The 23,661-nt window shown below is 51.7% G+C and overlaps 7 protein-coding genes across 7 annotated transcripts in view; 2 read left to right on the top strand and 5 right to left on the bottom strand.

The window, feature by feature from the left end:
* Positions 1-145: 145 nt before the first annotated feature.
* Positions 146-4,522, bottom strand: GUITHDRAFT_144526 (hypothetical protein; the record flags this gene model as incomplete). Its single annotated transcript, XM_005824955.1, has 8 exons — positions 146-417; positions 466-553; positions 731-2,857; positions 2,968-3,042; positions 3,115-3,222; positions 3,331-3,416; positions 3,603-3,763; positions 3,816-4,522. The coding sequence occupies 8 exons, from the start codon at positions 4,520-4,522 to the stop codon at positions 146-148; spliced, it is 3,624 nt and encodes a 1,207-aa protein (XP_005825012.1).
* Positions 4,523-5,170: 648 nt separating this feature from the next.
* Positions 5,171-7,726, top strand: GUITHDRAFT_115793 (hypothetical protein; the record flags this gene model as incomplete). The annotated part of the gene is made up of 12 exons (XM_005824954.1): positions 5,171-5,308; positions 5,363-5,971; positions 6,023-6,162; positions 6,363-6,397; positions 6,448-6,493; positions 6,668-6,712; positions 6,822-6,908; positions 6,954-7,056; positions 7,103-7,129; positions 7,256-7,322; positions 7,371-7,531; positions 7,580-7,726. The coding sequence occupies 12 exons, from the start codon at positions 5,171-5,173 to the stop codon at positions 7,724-7,726; spliced, it is 1,605 nt and encodes a 534-aa protein (XP_005825011.1).
* A 145-nt stretch (positions 7,727-7,871) lies between these two features.
* Positions 7,872-8,788, bottom strand: GUITHDRAFT_154796 (hypothetical protein; the record flags this gene model as incomplete). Its single annotated transcript, XM_005824953.1, is given in 3 exon segments — positions 7,872-8,099; positions 8,204-8,224; positions 8,243-8,788. A coding segment is annotated over 1 exon segment (410 nt), but the record flags the coding sequence as incomplete, so codon positions are not given.
* Positions 8,789-9,577: 789 nt separating this feature from the next.
* Positions 9,578-11,364, bottom strand: GUITHDRAFT_89476 (hypothetical protein; the record flags this gene model as incomplete). The annotated part of the gene is made up of 13 exons (XM_005824952.1): positions 9,578-9,737; positions 9,802-9,984; positions 10,033-10,100; positions 10,154-10,220; positions 10,268-10,357; positions 10,412-10,485; positions 10,535-10,641; positions 10,691-10,744; positions 10,789-10,863; positions 10,909-10,983; positions 11,031-11,066; positions 11,124-11,245; positions 11,294-11,364. The coding sequence occupies 13 exons, from the start codon at positions 11,362-11,364 to the stop codon at positions 9,578-9,580; spliced, it is 1,182 nt and encodes a 393-aa protein (XP_005825009.1).
* Positions 11,365-14,112: 2,748 nt separating this feature from the next.
* GUITHDRAFT_115791 (hypothetical protein) lies at positions 14,113-16,580 on the bottom strand (the record flags this gene model as incomplete). The annotated part of the gene is made up of 16 exons (XM_005824951.1): positions 14,113-14,193; positions 14,245-14,357; positions 14,400-14,490; positions 14,541-14,586; positions 14,635-14,684; positions 14,731-14,803; positions 14,853-14,963; positions 15,015-15,061; positions 15,117-15,161; positions 15,219-15,276; positions 15,315-15,443; positions 15,503-15,561; positions 15,611-15,831; positions 15,885-16,069; positions 16,116-16,487; positions 16,534-16,580. The coding sequence occupies 16 exons, from the start codon at positions 16,578-16,580 to the stop codon at positions 14,113-14,115; spliced, it is 1,728 nt and encodes a 575-aa protein (XP_005825008.1).
* Positions 16,581-16,811: 231 nt separating this feature from the next.
* GUITHDRAFT_144522 (hypothetical protein) lies at positions 16,812-20,660 on the top strand (the record flags this gene model as incomplete). Its single annotated transcript, XM_005824950.1, has 15 exons — positions 16,812-17,537; positions 17,581-17,670; positions 17,725-17,792; positions 17,848-17,932; positions 17,976-18,044; positions 18,090-18,174; positions 18,218-18,274; positions 18,323-18,474; positions 18,572-18,636; positions 18,695-19,010; positions 19,045-19,420; positions 19,441-19,714; positions 19,820-19,915; positions 19,978-20,059; positions 20,109-20,660. 15 exons carry the CDS (start codon positions 16,812-16,814, stop codon positions 20,658-20,660), a joined length of 3,093 nt encoding a protein of 1,030 aa, XP_005825007.1.
* Positions 20,661-21,766: 1,106 nt separating this feature from the next.
* The window catches only part of GUITHDRAFT_115789 (hypothetical protein), a gene marked incomplete at both ends in the record, with an annotated part of 4,527 nt that continues 2,632 nt past the window's right edge, over positions 21,767-23,661 (bottom strand). Inside the window, 7 exons of the mRNA XM_005824949.1 lie at positions 21,767-21,823; positions 21,865-21,943; positions 22,244-22,363; positions 22,511-22,631; positions 22,675-22,744; positions 22,983-23,093; positions 23,144-23,355. Coding sequence (XP_005825006.1) covers positions 21,767-21,823; positions 21,865-21,943; positions 22,244-22,363; positions 22,511-22,631; positions 22,675-22,744; positions 22,983-23,093; positions 23,144-23,355 — 770 coding nt within the window. The remainder of the gene's footprint in view (positions 21,824-21,864; positions 21,944-22,243; positions 22,364-22,510; positions 22,632-22,674; positions 22,745-22,982; positions 23,094-23,143; positions 23,356-23,661) is intronic.

Below are 23,661 nucleotides of genomic sequence, written 5' to 3'. Positions count from 1 at the left end.
CTCCTCCTCCTCCTCCTCCTTTCTCTCACGTCCTCCTCGCTCTCAACTTCTTCATTCTCGTCCTCATTCCCCTCATAACTTTTTCAGCTTCCCAATCCTCCTCTTGCATCACGAAATCCCAACACGCAACCTGTTCCCTCCTCTCTCACCGCTTGGAGGTGACGTGGTGCAGGATGCGCTCCTTGGCCGCTTGATCGAGGCGCGAGGAAGGAGTGGAGTGACCGTTCCTACTCCAACCTCTACTCCTCTGCGAGGGGAAGAAGGATGCAAGCCTGCCGCTGTCGCACGAGGGGCTCGTGGGCAGGGACTTGCAAGCTCGGGAGGGAGGGAGAGAGGAATCCTCGGAGGAGAGAGGAGGGAGGGGAGGAGTGATAGGCTGGACCTTGGACCTGCTCTTGTCTTCGCCTTGGAAGACACCTGCAGTAGATCGTGAGCAAGCTGCTCCCGCCCTGGGCCCTCTCTGACCTTGCAGGAGTGACTGCATCTGATCAAGAGGAATCACCACCGGCCTCTTCTCCTTCCCGTGCAGGAGACTTCCTGTGTGCTCTGACATCTGTCGTGAACTCTCAGCTCCTCCTCTTGCCACCCTCCCCCACCCTCATCCTCCCCATCCTCAATCCCCCATCCTCTGTCTCCTTCTTCTCCCTTCATTCCTCCTGGATCTTTGAATTCTCACTCTTCTCCTTGTGCTGTCTCTCCTCCCCTTCATATATGGATCGAGCTCTCTTACCTTGCAAGCAAAGTGCAGAACGCAGGGAGGAGCGTTGTGGGAGGAGGAGCAAGAAGAGGAGGAGAGGAGGTCGTTGGAAGAAGAAGAATCATCTGCCAGGGAAGAAAGCCCCCGGTATTCCACCTGCATGTCCAGCGACTGCAAGCTCTGAAGCAGCTGCAGCAGCCTGTCCTCCTGCTTACTTGTCTGGCAGTCGATCAGGACAACCTTGATCTTCGCTCCGAGCCCAACTTTGCTTCTTCCCCCGGCACCCACGGTAGGAGGAGGGAGAGGAGCAGTAGGGTTATCATCACCACCGAGAGGAGGTACAGGCGAAGGAAAGGGAGGATCGCTCTGTAGAACTTTGCAAATGTCTTGGAACACAGACTCGTTCCTCCTGACATACTCTTCCACTGCGGCGCAGATGCCCTGCCGAACTTCGGCCGAGGTATCGTCGATGTCCACCGAGCAACTCTTGTCTTCCACCTGCAGGCGGAAGAATGAGGTCTGAGGGAGCAAGGGAGCGAAAGTCTCCATTGCTTCTGCCACTCTCTCAGTGCTGATCGCCGCTTCCACCATGAACTCTCCGAAGGTATCGATCAGCCCTAGCCCTCCTGAACGCTTCAGCTCCCTCCTCTCCGTAGGCGCCAAACCCGTCCCCACCGAGATCACTGTGTCGATCCTCCTCCCAGGCCATATCCTCTGCGCCTCGCTCAGCGCCACCACGCTGGGATTGTTGGAGCAGACAGCTCCGTCCTGGAACCTCTCCCCCCCACACGAGAACTCCTCGAAGAAGAGAGGAGCAGCCGACGTTGCCCGCATCGCCTCCAGCCAAGTGTGCTGGCACTTACCGGCAAACCTAGCCCTGACGCCAGGAGGGTGCTGGTAGGAGCGGAAGACGAAGGGGCGGAGGGGGCGGACGGAGCACTGCGAGGAGACGATGGCTGTGCATGGGACCTCGGGCATGATGGAGGAGGTGATCATGCTTTGATCTGCTACCTCGCCAAACCCCTCCCGCAGGCCCTGCATGAAGGGGGTAGAATCGTACTTGGCCCCGGTCACCACGAATCTCTTGAAAGAGGAGCCGGACTGCATGAGTTTCTGCCACCATGACGAGGAAGCGGCTGCTGCAGAGAAGGAGGAGGCTCCTGGTTCGCTGCCCTCCTCCTCGCCCATCGGGCTGCTGGCCTGACCCTCCATCACCACCGAGAAAGCCTTGCGAACGAAGTTGTTGTAGAGCTTCTCGCACTCGACCATACTGAACTTGTTGCTCACAGCGGCTGCGATGATCCCTCCCGCGCTAGTCCCTGCTACCAAGTCGAACAACTTGTAGAGAGGAGACTGGCAGCGAGCCTCGATCTCAGCGAGAAGGCGGATCGCAGCGATCCCTTTCACTCCTCCCCCGTCGATGGCAAGGATACGAACTCCTCTCTGGTGTACCATGCTCAGCTTCTGTGCTGCCCTTAGCACGTCAATCTGCCCGAGAATGGCAAGCGCCCGTCGTGCTCCTCCTCTCACGCTCCACTTCTCCCACCAGCCCAGTTTCTCTCCTTCGACCCCAGTAGTGCATTCAGCCCTGCCATGTGCTGCGACATGCGTTGCAAGGCTTTTCCTTCCCCCCTCCTGATTGTCCCCTTCGTCCTCGTCCTCGTCCTCGTCCTCGTCTTCGTCCTCCTCTGCAAGCATTCTGAGGTGTTGGAGCAAGACGTCGTCCTGCAAAAGCCTTCCTCTGCATCGCTCTGAGAACGCCAGGTCGCCGACAAGCAGCAGCGCGCATGCCTTACAGATTTCTATCATCTCACTCTTCTCGTTCTCAGCGTTTCCTGATGAACCAGCAACAGAGAGCGGTGGAGGGCGGATGGCAGAGGGAGAAGAAGAGGAGGATGTGAGCAGGGCAGTCACAGTCCTCATGAAGAAAGAATATTGGTCTTTCCTCGAATGCGAGCCAAGCAGGATTTGCTGGGAAGTAGCATCTCCGACGGCTGCAAGTGAGCGAAGAGCTTGAAGGGCATACAGACACATGCTCGAGCCCGATGGTTGGACGAACTCAAGCAAGTGATTGATGGTTCCGAGCTCGATGAGCTCCTGCGCGAGATCCTCCCGTTTATCTCCGAAGCGAGCGATGGCGACGAGAGCGTCGAGACAGACCTGAAGGATGCGTCTCATCAGTTCAAAGACCAGAGGCATCAAGAGTAGGACGGAAGGGGAAGTGCAAGGAGGAAGTAGAGAGCAGAAGGTGACAGGAAAGTGGGAAAAACCGGTTCTGGCGCTTGACACATGGCGATGATGTTCTTGAGACCTCCCCCCCTTGTTGTTCCAGCTCCAGCTACTCTCTGAGCGAGCAAACAACGATACTGGAGTCTCTCTGTCAACAAAGAAGAAGAATTGAAGGCCGGAGTGTAGACCTTCTCATCGTTGGCCAGAAGCGCAAGGAAGGAGGAGAGGAGAGGATGGAAGCTCGCGCTGGATCGTAGGAGCAGAAGGAGAGCTGACTTGATCTGCTTCTCAGCCTCCTTGAATTAAGATTCAGAAGCTCTTTATAGATTGGGAAAGGCAGTGTTCATGGTGGTGGACGAGGAGTGGTTGTGGTTGTGGGGGGTGGCAGGAGTTGGAGGTGGAACCTGGCTCCATGGCAGGATGGACGTCCATGTTGTTCCCTTCAGCACGACCTCAGCTGTGATACTCAACGTATCGAAGGTCTCTCGAGCTGTTGGGCGTCAAGGGTCCACAACAAGATTGACGATGCCGTTGAGTATATGGAGTAACCGATCAGAATTGAAGGATCAAAGGGCAGAGGAAAGACAGGAAAGAGGGATCGCAGATGGAGAGGATAGCAAAGAAGAAGACATGGAAAGTAGAGATCATCGGAAAGAGCAGCAGTCTGACATCTCACCTGGTCTCCTCGCGTCCTTTTGGGAAACTCGAATGGTGCAAAGGGACAACTCGACCAAGCAGGACAGAGGAGCGAGGGTGGGGAGATACTCTAGATTGTTGATCCCCAGCAGGAGAGACCGCAGGACAGCGTCACGGAAATCAAAAGATGGGACCGTTAGCCTGCAAAGGGAGGCTGTCAGAGCAAGGAAGATCACAACAGTCACTCCAATACTTGTTGCTCTCCAGGTTGAGGATCTCAAGCCTGGGCAAGAGCTGGAGGAGGTTGGAGGGAGCTTCAGTGAGCCGATTCTCGCTCACATCGAGCTCCGTCAATAGTGGAAGGTTACAAATCGCGCTGACTGGCAGTTGTGTGAGGTTGTTCCGTCTCAGTCGAACCCTCGTCAAGTTCTTGAACCCGTTCACTAGCATGTCGTCGACGCCGACCTGCTTTAGCCGTTGTCCAGAGAGATCCAAAACATCCAGGCATACGCGCGAGAATGCTTCTAGTATGGTCTCATCGATCATCTCCTCGCTCAGGAACTTGACAGACTTGAGGTTGCTCAGGAGGTTGAAAGGGAAGGGAAAGGAGTTTGCCTGCAGTTTCTCATTGGACTGCAACCGTTCAAGATCAATGTGGAAGACATCAGGCAACAGAATGTCGAGTGAGTCAGACAACTCCATCGTATCTTCGTCTTTCTCTGCAGCTTGTCTTTCTGTTTCGCCTCCATCCACGGATAGCTCGAATGTTAGGATATGTGAAAGTACCCGCTCCTTCGCCCGCTGAATGGAGGTAGGGTCCGCATTGTTCCATTCCACGACAAGATCGCCGAACTTAGTAGTCCTCAAGTTAGCTCTCCAGACATTCTCAGTCGGTCTGCGATCTCCTCCCCCATCGATCGCACCCTGCCGTCTCCCCAACCCCCGCAACAGCGCGTCCATTCTCAAGCTACTCGCTGGCTCACCTTCGACAACAGTCGTTCAGCTTCGATCGTCACCATGATCAGTTCGTCCGATAGCTTGTCGCTATCTTCCCGCCTCTCTCCCTCCTCCTCCTCCTTCTCCTTCTCCTCTCCTTGTCCACCTCGCCCCTCACCCCTCCGGCGCCTCTTGCTCGGCCATGACGACAAAGATACAACAATTTATAAATCGCCTACAAATTTAAAATTTATATATTAAATGAATCAGTACATTGGAAAAGTATTTACATTAATACAGTTTCATACCGTAGAATTTTCAGTACACTTTGAACCATTGTGTAAATACCAGTACAAAAATGTTTAAAAGCTCATTTTAAAAATGGTTTGTGGCATAGCCGTTGCTCTACGTTTCATGAGTCGCTCAATTCGTTACTTATCCGTTGAAGCACGTTACACTCCGTTGTTGGGCGAAGAGCCGCCATGCTGGGGTGAGGGCAGCAGGAGGGAGAGCGGAGCAGGAAGAGCCAGAGAGTCAGAGGAGGGGATAGAAGACAGAGGAAGCAGCCCTGTCGTTTCCATTGCTCGCCTGAAGGTCTGGCCATCTTCTCGTGAGAGAGCGAGGTAACGGGGTTGTTATAGACGTCCTGTTCGCTACTTGCGAAGATACGAGATGATGTCTTCAAGGAAAACAGCGTTTCTAGTCGTCTCCTCCCTCTTGGCGGTCTGTATCGTCGTTTCTATGTATGGGCAAGCCTCCAATCCAAAGGTGGAGCTCGAGGACGTTCTAGAACAGCCGCAAACTTTCATGGTGATCTTTCGAGCTCTTTGGCGTTTTACGTATATGATGACCTTGTTTCTACAGATTCAAGCGCCAAGTAAGGAACAGGCAGCCGCTGAGGCAGCTCATGTCCTTGTGGGCGCTCATATCGCTCGAGCTGCTCCTTTCGCAAGGCGAACGGAGGAGGGCAAGGGCCGCGCGTTCTACACGGTTAACGCCGATAACGAGCAGGATGCTGCCAAGATCGCGATTGAGGAGTACCGTGAGACTCATCCGCCTCCTACCCAGGTCGGACGCAACGGGAACTCGTTTGTCGTGAATGCAAATAGCGAGAAGGAGGCAGCAGCAAAGGCTGTCGGCATCGTTGCCTCTGAGAGGAAACCATGCACACCGCCGCACTGCACGCCTCCTCCTCCTTCCACCTCAGTCAACCCCGTGCAAGTAAATGCCAAGTTGATCTTTCCTCCTGCCGATCAGAAGCTCGCGAGAGAAAGTCCTTGCGTGCCGACCGGAGATCCTGTCAGTCCTTGCCAGAAGTTGCCTGACGCTGAAGACGTCTACACCGAGGCGGACATCAACAAGAGGCTCCTGGCGATGAGAGAGCACGCAAGAGAGAGGCTGGAAGACGCCAAGGAGGGATGGGAGGATCAGTTCTCACAAGTGAAGTCAAGGTACCGCCAGCGACTGTCAGAGGTGTGAACCGCTCCTGGCGTCTTGGTCTTCTCACTCATAAGTGCATTGCAGGTGCGAAGGAAGATCGACCTCATGGAGCAGAAGATCCAACGACTTGAGTCTGGCAACGGAAACTCTCTCGATCTTTCCAACTACCTTCGGCTCAAGGAGCGGATCGCTGGGATGAAGCAGGGGCTGGAGCGTCTCAACAGGTCAGACGCTTCGGATCTCACCTTGTACTCCTCGCGCTGAATCGAAACGCTGCCGCAGTGACCAAGATAATCTCCAGAGGAAAGTGAACCTTGTGGAAACATCTCCAGGCAAGCGATAGCTCCCTCCCTTCCCCCCCTCCCTCTCTCCATCTCCCCCCTCTCCCTCTCCATCTCCTTGATTCTTACAGTGAGCCGTTCAGGACCCCCGGGAGACGGCGGGCCAAGAGGAGAGAGGGTAAAAGCTTTCTCGTTGCCTCCTCCTAATTCAACTTGACGTCATTTCAGGGTGTCCCTGGGCTACCGGGCCCGATGGGCTTGCAAGGAAAGCCGGGTGCTCAAGGTGAAAACGGCGTTCCAGGTAGATCTGGTCAGACCCGAATCCATGCTGTTTGTTAAAACTGCTGTGCAACCCTGCAGGAAAGGACGGCGATCCTGGTTCTCCAGGCCCTCATGGTTGCTTGTCGCGTTTCCGTCATCATCACCATCGCTTACCCTCGTCTCGCAGGCGTGAAAGGACCTCGTGGGCTGTCAGGGGCAAGTGGAGTGCCAGGTAGGCAGCGTCCTCGCTGCTCATCTAGCTGCTCACCTATCCACTAGGAAAATCTGGCCCTCCTGGTCCTCCAGGCCTCCCGGGCATCGCAGGAGATGAAGGACCGCAGGGTGAACAGGGAAAGCCGGGGGATCCGGGCAAACCTGGGGAGGATGGAGCTCCCGGTCTACCAGGACCCCCAGGGCCAGCTGGCAAGGTGGAGAGGAGGAGGGAGGGAGGGATAATAGCTGACTCGTTCTAGGATGGTATCAATGGTATCGATGGACCTCCGGGGCCCCGCGGCCTGCCAGGAAGGCCGGGGCCACCCGGGCCTCGTGGCAAAGTGGGACAACCAGGACCAGAAGGTGAAGAAAGGGAGGAGGACGGTATGAGGGTCTCAACGGTTGTCAGGTTACTTGGGGCCTCCTGGGCCTGCCGGTTTGCCAGGACCCGTCGGAGAGAATGGAGAGGTAGAGTGTGGAGTTTCTATGCTGGAAGCTGATAATATTCTCCTCCTCCCCATCGTTTGCTTCGCGTGCTCTTCTGCTCTTCCTCTTCCTCCAGCCCGGTGTTCCTGGCGCTCCTGGACTTCCTGGACCCCCCGGTCCTCCCGGGCGACCAGGGAAAGACGGTGAGTGAAGAACGATGACAGTAAGCAAGGGATGATACGGCAGCACAGGGTTGGATGGGCAACAAGGCCCGACAGGGATGGAGGGCCAGGCTGTCATACTTCCAGAACAGATGAATCAGAAAGTCTCTTCCTCCGTCCCCCATGCTGTCACAGCATACACTCCCGAGCAGTACCATGCTTACCTTCAGGCTGCCATCCGCGCCGCTCAGGTTGTGCGCAGGTGGAGCGAAAAGTGAATCCGCTGACGCTGTGAGCAGGAGACGGGGTGTGCTTGCGCACGTCAGGGTCAGTTGACGCAGATGGCATCGTGCCCGTGTGTTGCAAAGCACATGAGTGCGATGAAGGAAGGAGGGAAAATCAAGTCTGCGCTTGCAGACATCATGAAAGCTGCAGGAAAGTCGTAGATTGCTTCTTAACACGCCCAATACAATGGTCAAACTTGGTATTTTCCCTGTCTCGAGATCATACACTGATATGTTATGACTTGTTCATGAAATGACGAATAGGATAAGCAATCAGATCCAGAAACAGAAGAAGAAGCGAGGCATGCAAAGAATTGATCAGATTTACTTGTTCAACAATCCAATCCGATTTCTCTTTAGCTTGTTCGAGTTTAGGAGATTATCTTTTTAGATTTGTCATTCAACTTCAAAAAAGGGAAAATGTAAATTTACAGTCACAAAAGTCCATCTCCCTCAAGAGATGGCACTCTGACGAGCATCCCAGTCTGCAAAGAGTACTTGGGCAAGAACCTTGACTTGCTGAACCTGCTGCCTTCCTCCCCGTCCTGCAAGGGACCAAGAAGGCTATTCCTGGAGCGAATCATCCGCAGCACTGCTGCCTCCCCGCGGATGTTTCGAGCTGGGGAATGACCAGGGAACAGAGTCTTCTCAAGTTTCTCCATGTTCCTGAACTTTTCCGACTGCTCGAGCCGAGCTTGGATCGGGCTGTCCTGCCCCTTAGACGCGGTCCTCGTGAGGACAGGGGAGGGCAGGTCAGCGATGATCCTCTCGAAGAGGTTCTTCTCCCTGTCCTCTTGGGCGGGGCTCGCGCTGCTCTCTTTCATGGAGGGGTTCCTCAAAGGGCCCACGGACGGCAGGTAGTGTCCCCTGCTGCTCCTTTCCTCCTCACGACTCGTCATCGGCTTCTTCGCGCCTCTGAACTGATTGTTGTACTTCATGCTGTCGGGGGTGCTCGAGTGCGGGTAGAAGTTGTCCTCCAGCAGAGGGTTGTTCTCCAGCAAGGAATCGTCAATCTTCTGCCTTATCAGATTCCGGATGCTCGGGCCTTCAAGGATCTTGTTCGAGTTTCGATGCGAATTCCACAGCGACTTGTTGTACAAGAATCGTCGCTCACGGCTATTTGCCATCTCATCCGGGCTGTGATACTGAGACAGGCCATTCAACACATTGTAAGTCTTTGTCGGCGGACAGGTATTGAGCTTTTCTGTGCTGATGGGACTGTCTGTGCGAAAGCTGCCAGCGTTGTAGCTCATCGATCCGCTATTACTCTCTATTGACGCGCACAGCGTGGCGAGCTTCTTGGTGCTCTCTTGCAACTCGTAAGGGGCCTGTTCCGGCTCCTCTTCGGTCTTTTCACTCTCAGGCGCCTCTTGTATGTCTTTCTCTGACAAGGTCGTGACAGCAGCATCAGACCCTGATCGGAATTTGTTAGCAAGATCCCACAGATTTCCAGGCGAAGCACCTTCTGAATTCAAAAACTCCCTATCGTTTTCGGTGCCGTCACTGGTGTCCTGCAAATTTGCGTTTCAGATTCAGCCAGACACGGAGACGTATTTCACACCTTGCTACAAACTGTGGACGTCTCTTCTTCACCCTTGCTAGAGTCGTAGCTCTCTGCCTCCCTATCAACAGAGCTCAAAATCGGATTCTCTGCCAAAATGTCCGTTTCCTATTGTGCAACAAATCTCAGTTGAGCGAAAGGCACTTGATTCATCACCTTCTGTTCTTTCTCTGAATCAGATGCTTCATCTTTTCCTTCTTTGATCAAACCCCTGTATATGTACGTGTCCTGCACTTTGTTTTCAACATCAGCAGCTTCATCCTTGTCTTTGTCCTCGTCATTGTCCTTTTCGTTTTCTGATTCATAAGTGTCTACTTGTGCTGCAACGCATGCATCCGAGCTTCGGTATTGCACGCTGTAACTCTGGAAATTCAGAGACTTCGATAATTCGTGGCAAGCTTCTACTTTGTTTCCTGCAGAAGAGATTAATGCGTAAGAGTTTCCAATCGATTCTAACCGCTTTCACAAGAGCAGAGCAATTTCATGAATGCAAGCCCGAAGTGTTGACCGAGCTGAAGCAGGTCTGTGATGTTGAAGTGAACCATGTTGTCACTGATCTTGTGACCCAAGAACGACACTTCAAAGGTGTAGCTCTGTGTTATTCCGAATTCCCTGTTGACACCACAAGGTCATGATTTTGAATGCTCAACAGTTTCCAACAGATCAATTTGTTCACCTGTAGACTACAACCCTCCCTGTCGTCAGCTTGCTTTTATGCATTCTGAAGTCACAGTCTTGAAATGAAAATGCAGTCGAAATTTCGTTCATGATCATGGGGAAATTGCAGGGAGAATTTGGATTCTTCCACTGATGAACAGGAACTTTTCCGGGGAAACATGCGTTTGGATCACATCCGTACCTGCACAGATAATGAATTCAAATACATCTTGTCAACCTATATCAATACATGAATGCATTCTTCTTGGTGGAATGACCATGGAAATCGCAAAAAAAGATGAGTTTCTTTGATAATAACTGTCCAATACATGTCAAATTTTGAATCTGGGACCAATCAGCTGTCGATTTACATTTTTCATCAGATTCTTTGTGTGCCATATACAGGGATGCCTTGTGAAATCAGGATTTTGCCATATTCTACAATCCCAGTCAAACTCTCTATACAGCGTGTTGCAATAGAATACCTGTTGAGATCCTGCCCTGCGAGAGAGCATCGATAGTGTCCGTTTATGACTCCATCAGGATTCAACATAGGCACGACGAAGAAATTATACCTATTGAATCAACGTGAGATGAGCGAAAAATTGATTTGAGATTTCAAGTCTTACTTCTGTCGGAGGAAAAGCGCTTCGGGCGAATTTGAGGTGAGAAATTCAATGCAACCCTGCATAGCCCAGCTTGCCTATGCCATGCTTGAGTCTACCGCACGAGACGGAATCGATCTAGAACACCTGTGTTTCACCCGGATGTACTCGAGCTGTCAAGAAAATGCTCTGCTTTGAGTTCTTTTGCCAGTTTTGTGGATCATCTGATATGATTAAGAGGTCTACTTGATTGCCTGTCGCTGAAATTCAACTGTGCGTCTACTTTTTTGCATCAACTCGCACCGGCTAATGATCTACACAGCTCCTTACGCAAGACGGTCTTCTTCCTCGAGACATCTGCAGGCCATCAGGTGCTGTGAACGAAGCCTGCGGATGTGTACCATTCTCCAAAGAGCTCAAAAACAGCTGCAAGTCGGTGTAGACGTAGGGATAACAATGCGCGAGGAAGCATACATCTGGTGATCGAATCAGCTGCTTTTCAGATTACTTAAACCACATACCACGATCATGATCAAACTCGATGGTGAACGTCAACGTATATCTATTCCCACGCGAGTAGTAAACGCAGCGAGATCCTATGAAAACATTGAGAACATTCTCATGTGCGCAGTGTAGCACAAACCTGCTCGTTTCCATCCAATTTTCTTCCTATCTGCATCTTTTCAAGAAAACACTCAAAACGGGGCATAAATCAGATGGTATTGTTGAATCTTACCTTTTGTGGAGTATAGCAGAGGTTTCAGCCCTTGATTGTACAGACTTTTGTTTTTAACAAAATTTACAATATTGATGACGTATGAAACATTTTTTCGAACGTTCGCCACCATGAAATAATACCTTACAAACGCCATCAATCCTTTCCATGCTCTTAGGAATCGAAAATACCATTGAACGTGTCCGGAGTCCTTGTCCGGTCTCAAAATGAGATCGTATTCTCTTGTTCCAACCTTTGACATCATTCACGTCTTTGAAAAGTTTTGTGACAAGACCTACCCTAACAGCTTTCCTAAGATTCCCTCCTTCAAATCTAGATTCGAAGAACAAGGGTGGTGGAACCCTCTCCTCTTGCGCCGATCGAGATCTTTGAGATATGTCCATGTCACTGTCATAGCCACGTTTCATTTCAATCTCCTTCACCTTGAGTTGCTTTCTGGGGGCCAGACAAAGGTGGAAGTGTCATCGAACACGACCTGTGGGTCTTGAATCAGAGAAAAGGAACAGTGTAAACAAGCGTCGTTTCCTCTCCATCTCGATATCCGCTCTCATCCTTGAAACGATCTTCGAGCCTTTTCTTGATTTCAGAGGCACCAGGTTCCTGCAGCAGATTCAACATTGTAGTCAGATAGTCAAACATCACACACCTGCTCTGCAATCTCCTTGCAGCTTGGAGTAGTCTGGATATGACATGGGGGTGGATGTATTAGGGGTCGTTTGAATATCCCTTGCTTGGCCGTTTCTGTTGAAAGAAAGATATTCGTGTCAACAAATCGCAATTCTACTATAATGATTCGTTGAGCATGGAAACCAAGTATGTTGTCACCTGGAAGCTTTTTGACATCCTCAGAAAATTTCCAAGGAGGATCATCAGGAAGTTTGAGTGCTTTTCTCCAACCGCATTCCGCCCGCATGGCAATGGAGGCCTCGAGAGTAATCTCTCCTCCCTCCTTCTTATCACCTTCCATTTTGTGTTGGCTAGCAAGATCACGGATTACAGGTCCTTGGTGTGATGGTCATCATCAAAAATCCGTTCAGTCTCTCCGCAAATCTTGTTCACCCATCCATCCATTCGTCTTATGGCTCATCATGAAGAAGTCTCCTCCTCATCTTCCATTTCCATTCATCCCGCATGAATATTTCTTCTTCATACATCAGAGTCTGACACCTTACCACCTTCCTTTACAACCCCGTCTCATTGTTCACCCGCATTGCTCTCCATTCTTGGACCCACCACCCCCAATCGCCTCAATCTGTGGCCACCCCACCGCCAAGACTAAATTGCACTACTCTCACTCGAACCCCCACCTCCTGATACACCAGCCTGGATGAGTCCCCAGGGCCTCCACTACACCCTCTAATACCAACCACCCCTACAAGCATATAGGGTACTGACCAGGGGCCTACCACCATCTCCGATCTTTCTGGACCCCCATTTTCTAGTTCAGATACCACACCTTTTCCAACCACCCCTCCTCCATAAGTATCCCTGGCAACGAACGCTTACCCCCTGTTCTGACCCCCTCAACACCCCATCCATTGCCCTCAAATTGGGCCGTTTCTACCAGTACTAGAGTGACAGGACCCTGCCAAGCCAACTACCCCACCTTCAATGAAGTTAATACCTACCCACCCACTGTGAGATCTTTATTATCACTGCACCCCACCCTTTTCTCTTGACTGTGATTCGGCGAACCCGGGCCGGTCCATCCCCTACCGTACCCCCTATTCAGAATAGAAAGGAGCTGGTACTAGTATGGGTGGGGTGGACTGATCCCGATGCACTACTAAAGTTGATTTAGGGGGTGGGTCATGAAAAGGGGGTCATCATAATAAGGGGTCGTTTCTAATAGGCTGATAGGGGGTACATGGTACATTTATTATTAGTTAACATGTAGGGGACGGAAACGGCTGCTGATGAGTTTGTGGGGGATGGGTGGTACGGGTTGTAGGAGGGGTTGGTGATGGGAAATACTGGGTGGGGCCTCCAGGTTGGGGCCCATAACACCCCTTCAGAAAATACCCCTACCCCCTCTATGTGGGGGAAGAAAGGGAAAACACCCCAACCCGAGAAGAGCACTAGATCTCGCCACCCCATCCCAAAGGACCCCACCCTGTTGAATTAAGTCTACAGTACCTGCAGGACTGGATTTTACTCCTAAAAATACCCCTACCCTGACATTATGCCTCAAAATGGGGGTGTGGGGATTGCGTTGAGTCTGTTGGGTTCGGAGAGGAATGAGGTGACATTTACCTATCCCATGCGGTGACTTGCTGTCGGCATGGTGACTTCGTGCTCCGAGTCTCCTTGGCAGGGGAAAGAACAGATCCATGATCCGAATGAGAGGAGGAGAGATGTGGGAGAAGGAATGGCGAGGTGGGGCAGCTGTGGAGTAGCCTGAGCAGCGACTGACTCGGATAGAAACATCAGCTCAGAAAGGTCAAGCATGGATCCAGGGGATAGACATCAGAGATTGTGAATCATACAGCTGTAAACATGCAGCTAGTGGTTTCCCATCCACAAGGGATAAATTTCATCTTCGTGTCTCAAACCCTCCAACGATCTGAAGCAGAGCCATGGGTATCACTTGTTGAGTTTGTTCGATCTAAGCACAGAATAAGAGGAGGGAAGATGACGGAGAGCTCCTCTCTCAACCCGGGCTCACGCCCGCAGGATAGGAGAGGACAGCCTGATGGCTGTTGGAAGAAGAAAATTGCGTTTGACTTCCGCCATCGTTTTGATCACTCGCCGAATGTTGAGCGGAGGGGAGGTGAGCAGTGAGAGAGTCCTTGATAGAACCTGCGATGCGGGCGAGGTCTGCCAAGTCTGGGTGGACCATTCCTGCGATGTGTGTGACGATCAGAACAAGATCAGTGTTGCTGCTCTCACCGTCACTGAGGAGGGAGACAGCCTCCACAAGCTGAGCCCATATGCCTGCAAAGTGACCTGAGGGTTCAAGGAGGGCATGTCAGGGAGGAGCCGGCGATCATTAGGAGTAGTTGCCTGCAAGTGCGAGGACGTCTTCTTGGCTGAACCCAAGGTATGTGTGCAAGAATGCGAGGAAAGAGACCTGTAGCATTGAAATGTAAAGGCAGTAAAGACTCTACAACGTCCGACTCACCGATTCCCTCAACAATTGCCATTCCCTCGTTTGATCGACTTCCATCTTCGAGTCGTCAAGACTAGAACTCAAGGTGCTCTGAACCTCGGCGACAATGACTTCTCCTTGTGTTGCTAATGAACATAGATAAACGATGGAGTATCACTTGCACGCACCCAAGACATATCGAAGACTCTTCCACGGAATCGTTCCCACAATCTTCTCATCGAGAACAACTTCAATTCCATCCTTGTATCGAGAGGCAATCTAGTGCAGACCGTGTCATCAAACACTGGAGCTCAAGGATTCGATCTCACCGTGGCAAAGATCCTCAAAGCCCTTTCACGTCTTGCTCTCGATTTCCTGCGGCTCCACTCATTATGACCAAGTCCGTCACATGTCTCGAGCTACTTGTTTGAGCATTTCTCTGAATCTGAATCCAACTCTAAACATGCGAGGATCTGACATCAAAATATCAAGCCAGAAAGCAATTTAACGGAAAATTACCATGCTAAGCATCGATCGTTTACATCCCGGGTGCAATATCAAAGAAGATGAAACCAACACACGAGACTTGCACCTTGATGTTGTTAGAATGCACACGAGAACGAGAAAAATTCGAAAGATACAAGTGGGAAGCAACATCTAGCGCGATCACTTTCGAATCATTCCAAGGGTCCTCCTCGTTGGTCCCTAGCATGCGGACGATACAACCATTTGTGATGAGCGCTTCGAAGCAGCTGAGAAACCACCAACGTCACGACCCTCCAATGCAACAGTGGATCTCATACTTGACTTGTGCATCAGCATCGGTATTCTCCAATAGAATTTGAAAAATCTTCAAAGAATTGTTCATTCGCACAAGCTCGTGGTGCGAGAAATAAATCTCTTACCTTCAAAAGAATGAGATTGACTTTAAATGAATCTTTGAAACTATCCTGCGAACAAATGAGTCATACAAAGCCGGCTTTGTCAAATCGGTTTTGGCTGCAGACCGTCAATGCCAAAAGAACGAAAACGAACTGTTTATCGCGCTGACTATTCTTCTTGTTCCTGGACATGGTTCCAACAAAATTCAAATTTTTGCTTACTGATCTGCATCGCTGTACCTTTCAGTTCCAGTATTGTCTTGCACCTTGCCAGCAGATGAAATTTCAGTGGAGTTGAGAGACACTGAAGAAGATAAATCTTCATGTAGCATCTCTTCCAGCAGCCTTTCTCTGCGATTCGCCGCACAGAGTAAGTATGAAAATGTGAGTTGGTTCATGCCATCGACAACCTTATAACGTGACTCATCGTCAACAGGGCATGAAGACAGCGTAGAGTTATGTGCAGATCCTGTTCATAGTCACATTTGCTGCAGTCGATCTACACCGATCAGTTCTACCTGAAGCCTATCCTCGCGTTGAGACCTGTCAAGTTTCGGTGCCTGATTTCCAGTGTCTTGCAGTTCTTTACGGATACTTGACTCCATCGCAGCACGCAAATCGTCTGCTGTGACCATGCCATTGACAAAGGCCGAGAGCATCTTGTACATGGCATTTTCAGACAAGGCAAATTGATCGCTCTTTGGCTTGCGCACACTCAAACGATTCGCAGAACTTTCACCTACATCTAGCACATCAGACGACATAGTGTCATGCAAACGAGAGACGTCAGACCATCGATCTGCATGCTTGAGATGAATTCTTCGATGTTCTCGGGAAACAATGCCTTCAAGCAACGCAGCCGTTTTAGCTTCAGCCGGGAATCTGGGTCGAGGAGGGTTGGTCTTCGGTGTGAGGCCATGCTGTCAGTTTCAACTTGCATTGAGAAATCACTCTTGTGAACCTGGACCTGTGACAATCTGGAAATCTTGTTCAGATATCGCAATACGTCTATGCGCCTTGTACCTCTCTTGCCTCTCAGGTACCATTTGCGCGGTAACATCGCCTTGCATGCAGCGCTTCTTTGTTGCATGAAGCTCTTGTTCCAACTTTGACTTTGACAATTCAATCTCTTGACATCTTTCTCGTGCTATTTTGAGGTTTCTTTCCACCTCACCAAACCGCACGCTCAGACTATTATATTCATTCTCCTTGAAAGCCAAATTTGTCTTCACTTGGCTGATTTCCTTCTCCAGGTCGGAGGAAGGACGACCTCCTCCCTTACCACGTGACTGTACAAGTTCATGGTTCAGAGATCGAAGCTTGTCCATCTCATCATTAGCGCTCTGTAGTCTGGCACGGAGATTGGAGATTTCCCCATTCCGAGCTTGCAGGTTCCTGCATACCATTGAGACCAAGAAAGAGATGGGAACGTGTTGCAAACCAGGTCAACTCTTCAATCTTTTTCTCCATGTCAGAGTTGCCTGACATTCCAGACAACCTGCTGATGTCAAGATCCCATCGCGCAGGTTGCTATGAGTTCGTCGGACAAGCTTCCAAGCTCAGGCTCACCGTTTCCATCCGTCTCTCCTCCTTCTCTCTCCTGCTAGCATCGGTCTCTGCTCTTTCCACGATCTCGGTCTCCTCCCCCTTCCCCTCTCTTCTCCTCCTCCTCCGCCTCTACCCTCCATTTCACGACATGCGCAAATTCAGCTTCCCGCCATGGAGCCCGTTATAACCGTTACGGTAAAGTTGATTCGGTCAAGATCCCGGGTCCCAGTCCCTACCATGCAGGGCAACGTCCGGCGGCTCGTTCGCTCGATAGAGCCGCCAGGGCATGCGGGTGGAAGCAGCGTGGAGCATCAGGACATGCTGAGGACCTCATCCTCTCCTCAAACCAGCAGCTCTCCCGCCATGGCGCTTCCTCTCAGTCTGGCCTCAGGGTACACATCCGGTGCATCATACAACTCTGCTGCGTCTTATCCTGTCAACCGTGGTTCGCCGGCTCCGTCGCAAACTGCTCAGTCGCAAACTCCAACCATCTCTTCGCATCCACCTAGCCATGGTTTGTTATCAGCTTACTCCCGTCCCGATGTATCCTCGTTTGTGAGAGAAGTGCAGCTGACAGACAGTCCTGCCGTTACAAGCTCCAGTCAACCCATCATAAGCCACATCGATGCAGGAGGAGACGAGCTGTACAGCTCGATAAGGAAGTCACTGAAGAGATCTGATGGAAACGACCAGGAGAGTCAGAGACGACAAGACCCATCGGACGACGAGTGGTTCACTTTGGCGACTGATGTGCTGTCTTCCCTCACAGCTCTTGACGCGAGCTCCCTGCATGGAGTCAGAGTCGTGAGTGAAGATGACTTGAGGGTAGGAAGCCTCATCTCACTCTACAACGTGTTGAATCCATACCTGCTGCTCATGCGAGACGATGGACAACAGGTGATAGATGAGCTTCGCGTGCATTCTTGTGACCTCAATGCAGGACATAATTGGGATGAAATTCTTGTTTCATTTCATTTCGAACAAGGAAAACTTTAACATCAAATCAAACATCTCTTTCAAGCATTCGCAGGTAGCTTGTCTCATCGGGGAACACTGACTTGATCTTTTGACTTGTGCATCTCAGTTCCGACTCCGCAAAGTCAGCCATACTGCTTCACTTATGGAATGCTTGCACAACCTGCTCAAACCCACGTAGTTCCTGCACCTTTCAGCCATCGCTTGCCTTCCTGCTTGACTCAATTTACAGCTCGCCTGACGGAGTGGAAGATGCGCTCGCAGTGATGCATGGAAACTGTGTAACAGGGGTTGTTTCCCTTGCTAGTATCCTGCAGGTGAAGCCCGGAGACCTTGATTTCTGCTTTATGGTTTCAATAGATACTGCAAGAGTCGCTCTCATTGGTTCAGCCGCTCATGACTTCTGTGCAATCCTTGTGCAATGATATGGTGATGAATCGGAGATTATCTGTTGCCCCCTAACTTGCTTGAAAGGATGTTGTCGAACCCAACCGGGCGGTGTCGTCAGAAGTGTGGAATTGGGAGAACGAGGCTGTGAGACTGATGAAAGATCTACGGAGTGAGTATGCAAGCGTCAGAGTTCTTCTTTGACTTTCGTGTAGAGCTCAAGGACCTTTCCTTCTTGTCACAGGCTGATGAAACCATAATGAAAGCCTCCGGTGCGACAGAGGCTTGTTTTGTAGTTAGGAATCAAGGATGGGATGCAGGCGAGCGGATCATTTCTTTCATCGCATCTTCGCACCAACTGAACAAGCCAGAATCACAGAATACCGGCATGATCTCGTCGGATCCTGTCAATGTCAAAGCAGTTACGGGCGGTTTCGTGCTAGCCAATACCCTTACAGAATCTTCCAAGATGGTTTGGAAACTTGCCCATTGCATCCCTTCGCTAACAAGTTTTCCTCTCTTGCCTCATCCTCTCCTCTCTTGCCTCATGTTTTGCCTCCATCCTCCAGGTTAGCAGCGTGCACACGAATATGAACGTAGAGCCGCAAAGGAACAGCAACAAAAAGTCAACAGGGTGGGTCAAGATTCGCCATGGATGCGATAAGGATTGATGTCTGAGTGTGCTTGTGCAGGTGCTTTTCTACCAGGAGAAAGAACAGCTCTCACTCTCATGTGGAACCTCCTGTGACAGATAGCCCCAGCAGCAGGCGACCTCTAGAGACTACGACGTTGCCTCATCACGCTCCTCCCTCGACCTCCTCAGCAGGGATCCTCGAGATCGTTCAAGACATGAGGAACACTCTCACGTGGTTGACAACTGGCAACGGCTTGTCAAGCTGGTCAAGTGGATCTGTCAACGTCGCTCAAGTACATCAGAGGATCGTTGTCATGGGAGACGTGCCGACAGACAGCGGGCATATGATCTCTCCCCTCTCCTCTTCCTCCCAGGTTCGCCATGTCATGACCATCCTGCCATTCTCAGCTGACACAGCACACTCCCAATCCCCTGCAGTTGTCAAAGATCCTCAAGTACCTGAAGAGTTCGTTCGATGACCAATACGTGATCATCAACCTCACCCAACAGGACCATTTTCTCAGCTCATGGCTTTCCCGAAGAATGATCCGCCTGCCCGTGGCAGGCTCGTCGCCTCCTTCAATGAGGTCGCTCCTCTGTCGTCTTCTGTACTGGACTGACCAGGACGCCAGGGACATGCGGAGCCTCTTTCTCTTGCACGACTGCATGCGGAGGAGGCAGGTGGGGTGTAGGTGGGACGACTCGACCAGCCCAGCGTTTGTCATCTACGATCGCAATGGGATAGGAGCTGCAGGAAGACTTGTGCTTGTGCCGAGAGCTTGTGGTATGTGACAATGCTAGCAGGCGTCATGTCTTGTGTCCTCCTGCTCGCTACAGGAGCCGCGGCCTCTGCTCTCGACGCTCTCCTCCTCTTCATCGCCCAGCGGACCAACTATCGTCCAGGACAGGCAGGGGACCCCAACGTCATCAAGAGGTTCCAACTCCAGCTGTTGCCCCAGCAGAACGTCACCGCTCGAGAGCCTCTCGCTCAAGAGTTCGTTATTGTTGGACCCATCGCTCGTTGGATCACCCCGAGCATGCAAAGATATGTCCAATATTTCTTCCATGCCCAACAGAGGTGATGCTGGTGCCAGATCAGATGTGGAAGGAGGGGGAGGGGGAGGTGTTGAGGAGGTGTTGGTGTTGGTGGATGAAGGATTGAGATGATATTGCGGATTCACAGGCATGGGATGAACATGTACACTACTATCAGATCTGCTCCAAAGTGCAGGATAATGGCGCTCAAGACGTTCGGTACATCTCAAACCGCAAATATCAGGTCATTTCCTTTGCCCCTCTCCAGCTTGCCTTCAGCTAGACTTGGCTAACATCAACTTCCAGGCTACACAGGCCCTGGTATCGCATCTTCTCCAACAACCTGCTGGTATACGATCATCGGAAGTCTCGAAGCTTCGCTGAACAGGTACAGACGAGGCTCCGACCGCCTGCCATGGCTGACGGTCGTCGCTCAGGGGCTGAAGGAAGACGCGTGGACGACGAACCTGAAGGTGGCGAGTGAAGCTGGGGTGCTCGTGGAGGAGGAGGTTCGGGTGGAGCTGATGGATTCTGTGGGGATGGTGGACCGGCTGATGTTGGTCCTTCACCTGCACAGCTCCTTCATTGAGGACGCGAAGCTCCTGGAGTTCTCGAAGCAACAGCTGGACGTGGGCTGTCTGTCCGAAAGTCTCCCTCATGATTTCAAATTACACCTCGTGATTGAAGCGGGCGAGGGAAAGCGAGAGAGTTCAACGACCCGTCGCAGGGAAATCTTTGCCAAAGAGAAGCTTCCTTCACAGGTCATCCCCAGCTTGCCGCAGGAGAAGCAAGTCCCCAACTACGAAACGAACATCCCGTCCTCGGCGTACCTGGCCAAGACCCCAGCTGACTTGTGGGTCATGTCCATGAGCATGCCCCTATTTGTGACGGGTTTTCAGGGGTTTCGAACCTGCTATCCCTCCGCCTGGCCACGTGGTAAGTTTGACAGAGTCTGCTGGGGAGAGTGCTGGGATGTTACGAGAGAATGACGACGTCAAGATGTTTGTGTTTGTCTTTATTTCATCCCTCCGTCCTCGTTGTTTGTTTGAAGTCACATTGTCAACACCTACAGAGTTTCTTCACTCCGATGAAAGATTCGCAAGCGTTTCCCAGACGTCCTGTGCCGAGCGAGGTGAGTTATGATTTCTTGTCTTCCTCTCTCGGAGACTCTGCTGTCAGGTCCACACGAGCATTGAAAGCACTTCTGACGGCAGCGAGCGGGTTCTCTGCATCCTCCTCCTCCTCCTCCTCCTCCTTCTCCTCCTCCTCCTCCTCTGTTATCTTGTCTTGTAACTCCCCCTCGGCTTATTCTCCTGCTCCTCGCTTTCTTTCTGGGCCACTCTCCTCCTCTTCTTCCTCCTCCTTCCCTCCATCTCCTCGTCATGATCCAGCACAGCTTTCTTGTCGATCGTCCTCCTTACCTTCACCTCCCTCCTCCTCCTCTTCCTCCTCCTCCTCCTCCTCCTCCTCCTCCTCCTCTACCTCCTCCTCACTGCCATCGACAGGAGGGGCCGATGAGTCTGGAAAAGAGCAATGGGGGCACGTCGACGCCAGCGGAGGATCTGAGAGTGGTGAGAGGATTCATAGCAGCGGCTAATAGAAGAAGGTCCCCCGCCGGCTTCCTCCAGGTATCTGCTGCATGCCTGACCCCTCTTCGGCCCTGCCTCGCGGCACACTCCCTTCCTCCTCCCTCTTTGCCCTTTTCCTCTCTCCTTACCCTCCTCCTTATCCTTCTCCTCTTTCGTACCCTCCTCCTCCTCCTCCTCCCTGCTCTTCTCCTACCGCCTGAGCTTCTCCCTGTCTCCTCATCTTCCTTCTCCCAGACCAGCGCGGTGATGGACCCGCTCAACTTCGGCCTCGCCTCCGACCTCCTCGCCTGGGCTCTCGACAGCGATCGTATGAACTGAAGGAGGGGGAGGGAGGGGGAAGTTGTACGATAAAGCACAAGGGAAGCGAAGCGAGCAGGAGGCGAGATAAGACTGACGTGTACAAGTAAACATGGAGCAAACGTGAATGAGAGGCAAACACATGACATCCCTGAGCTGGCATGTCAGCTGGGGTGGGAAGGCGACATGGGCTCGGGTTTACAGCATGACTAAGTGCGATCGTTAAGGAGGAGGATGTGGCGAGCAAGCTTCAGCGCATGTCCCACCTGCCTCTCGTCAGCGTCTATCAGCTGGGAAAGTTTCTCACCTTGTCGATTCCCAGCTCGTCACGAGCTATCAGGAGGTACAAGGGCATCCCCCCGGCCTCGTGAGATGAAATCATTGACCTGGTTGCGATGTCAGTCAAAACGAAGCAAGAGGAGAGGAGAGGAGAGGAGGGAGAGAGGAAGAGGGGAAGAAAGTAGAAATTGGTAGAGGAGATTCGGAAATTGGCGATAAGACGATAGAAGGAAACGAGGATAGGAGGAGCAGGAGGAGCGGAAGAGCAGGAGCAGGAGCAGGAGCAGGAGCAGGAGCAGGAGCAGGAGCAGGAGCAGGAGCAGGAGCAGGAGCAGGAGCAGGAGCAGGAGCAGCGGAGCAGCAGGAGGAGCGGAGCAGCAGGATGAGCAGAGGAGCAGGAGGTTTACCTGAGTTGAAGGAGGGCATCGCCATCGATCTGCTTCTCCATCAAACTTTCAGCGTATTCGCTGAGACCGACACTGCAGACGAACTGCTTGACATCCTGAACAGACATCTGGTCCACCCGCCTGCGAGATCACGAGAGGAGAGGAGAGGAGAGGAGAGGAGAGGAGAGGAGAGGAGAGGAGAGGAGAGGAGAGGAGAGGAGCGCTTGTCAGAGTCGGGAACAAGATGCTGGCAATGCTGGCACTCCTCCCGCACTCAAAGTCACTCACTTCTTCACTTCTTTGCTCCGTCCTGCCTCCTCTTGCCTGTCAGCGCCCCCAGCCGTAGACGAGGTCCTCGCTGCTGCTGCTGCTGCTCCCCTTCCTGCCGTCCCTTCGACGCCTTCTCCTCCTGCAGCAGGGTCAGCTGCGCTAGCGACGGCTGGCGGCTGTACCTGGAGAGGACTGCGCCTGCTTCTTCGCAGGGTTCTTCGCCCACATGACCTGCACGTCCATGGACGGAAGCTGATGCCACGTCTGTGATGAAGGAAGGGGAGGAGGAGAGAAGGAGAGAAGGAGGGAGGGGGCGAGGGAAGGGGTGGAGACGGAAGGAAAGGGTAGGGGAGGGAAAGGGGTTGAGGAAGAGAAGAGACAAGGGGCGAGGATGAGGAATAAAAAGAAGGAGAAGAGGAACAAAATAGTTCAGCGCGACAAAACGGAGAAAGAAGCAAAGATCTACTTGTTCTATCTTTCCGTCTTTGACCCATTCAATCAAGTACTTGGTACCATAGTTGCCCTCCTTGACTTGTTGGATCTGCATCGTTGAAATGTCATCGTCATCATCATCATCACGAACAACAACAATGAACAGCAACTACAACACCATCATCCTGTCCCTCCTGAACTGATCCACGATCTCCTCACCGCTCCATTGCCCCACACATGTCGACTCTTGTCATAGATCTTCACTCTCTTTCCGATCCACTGCTTCCCGTGCTCCAGCTTCTTGTCTCTCGTGTCGGAGGAGAAGATCTGAAGACTCTGGTCAGCACCCTCATCGACGCTTTTCTTACCAACTTGTCTCATGTAACTTCTGTCAAACATTTCCGCCAGTCGTTTTGCAACCTTGTAAGATTCTGCAACTCGAGTCGTCATGATGAAATTTTTTTCGATTTATCATTGTCGTTGACAACCACTGCACGACTATCACGGTCTCGATCTCGATCTCAACCTCGATTCTTGTATCCAAATACACATCATCATCATAATTGCCATCTCCATCATCATCCCCATCACCATCATCCCCATCATCATCATCCCCATCATCATCATCCCCATCATCATCATCCCCATCATCATCATCCCATCATCATCATCCCCATCATCATCACTCCCATGATGAGATGCCCCATGAGATGCATGATGCCCCATGCATGCCTGCA

The sequence above is a fragment of the Guillardia theta genome, assembly GCF_000315625.1.
Source record: "Guillardia theta CCMP2712 unplaced genomic scaffold GUITHscaffold_88, whole genome shotgun sequence".
NCBI classification, from domain to species: domain Eukaryota; class Cryptophyceae; order Pyrenomonadales; family Geminigeraceae; genus Guillardia; species Guillardia theta.
Note: the sequence above shows the minus strand (reverse complement) of the source record. Positions and strands in the feature narration are given on the sequence as shown.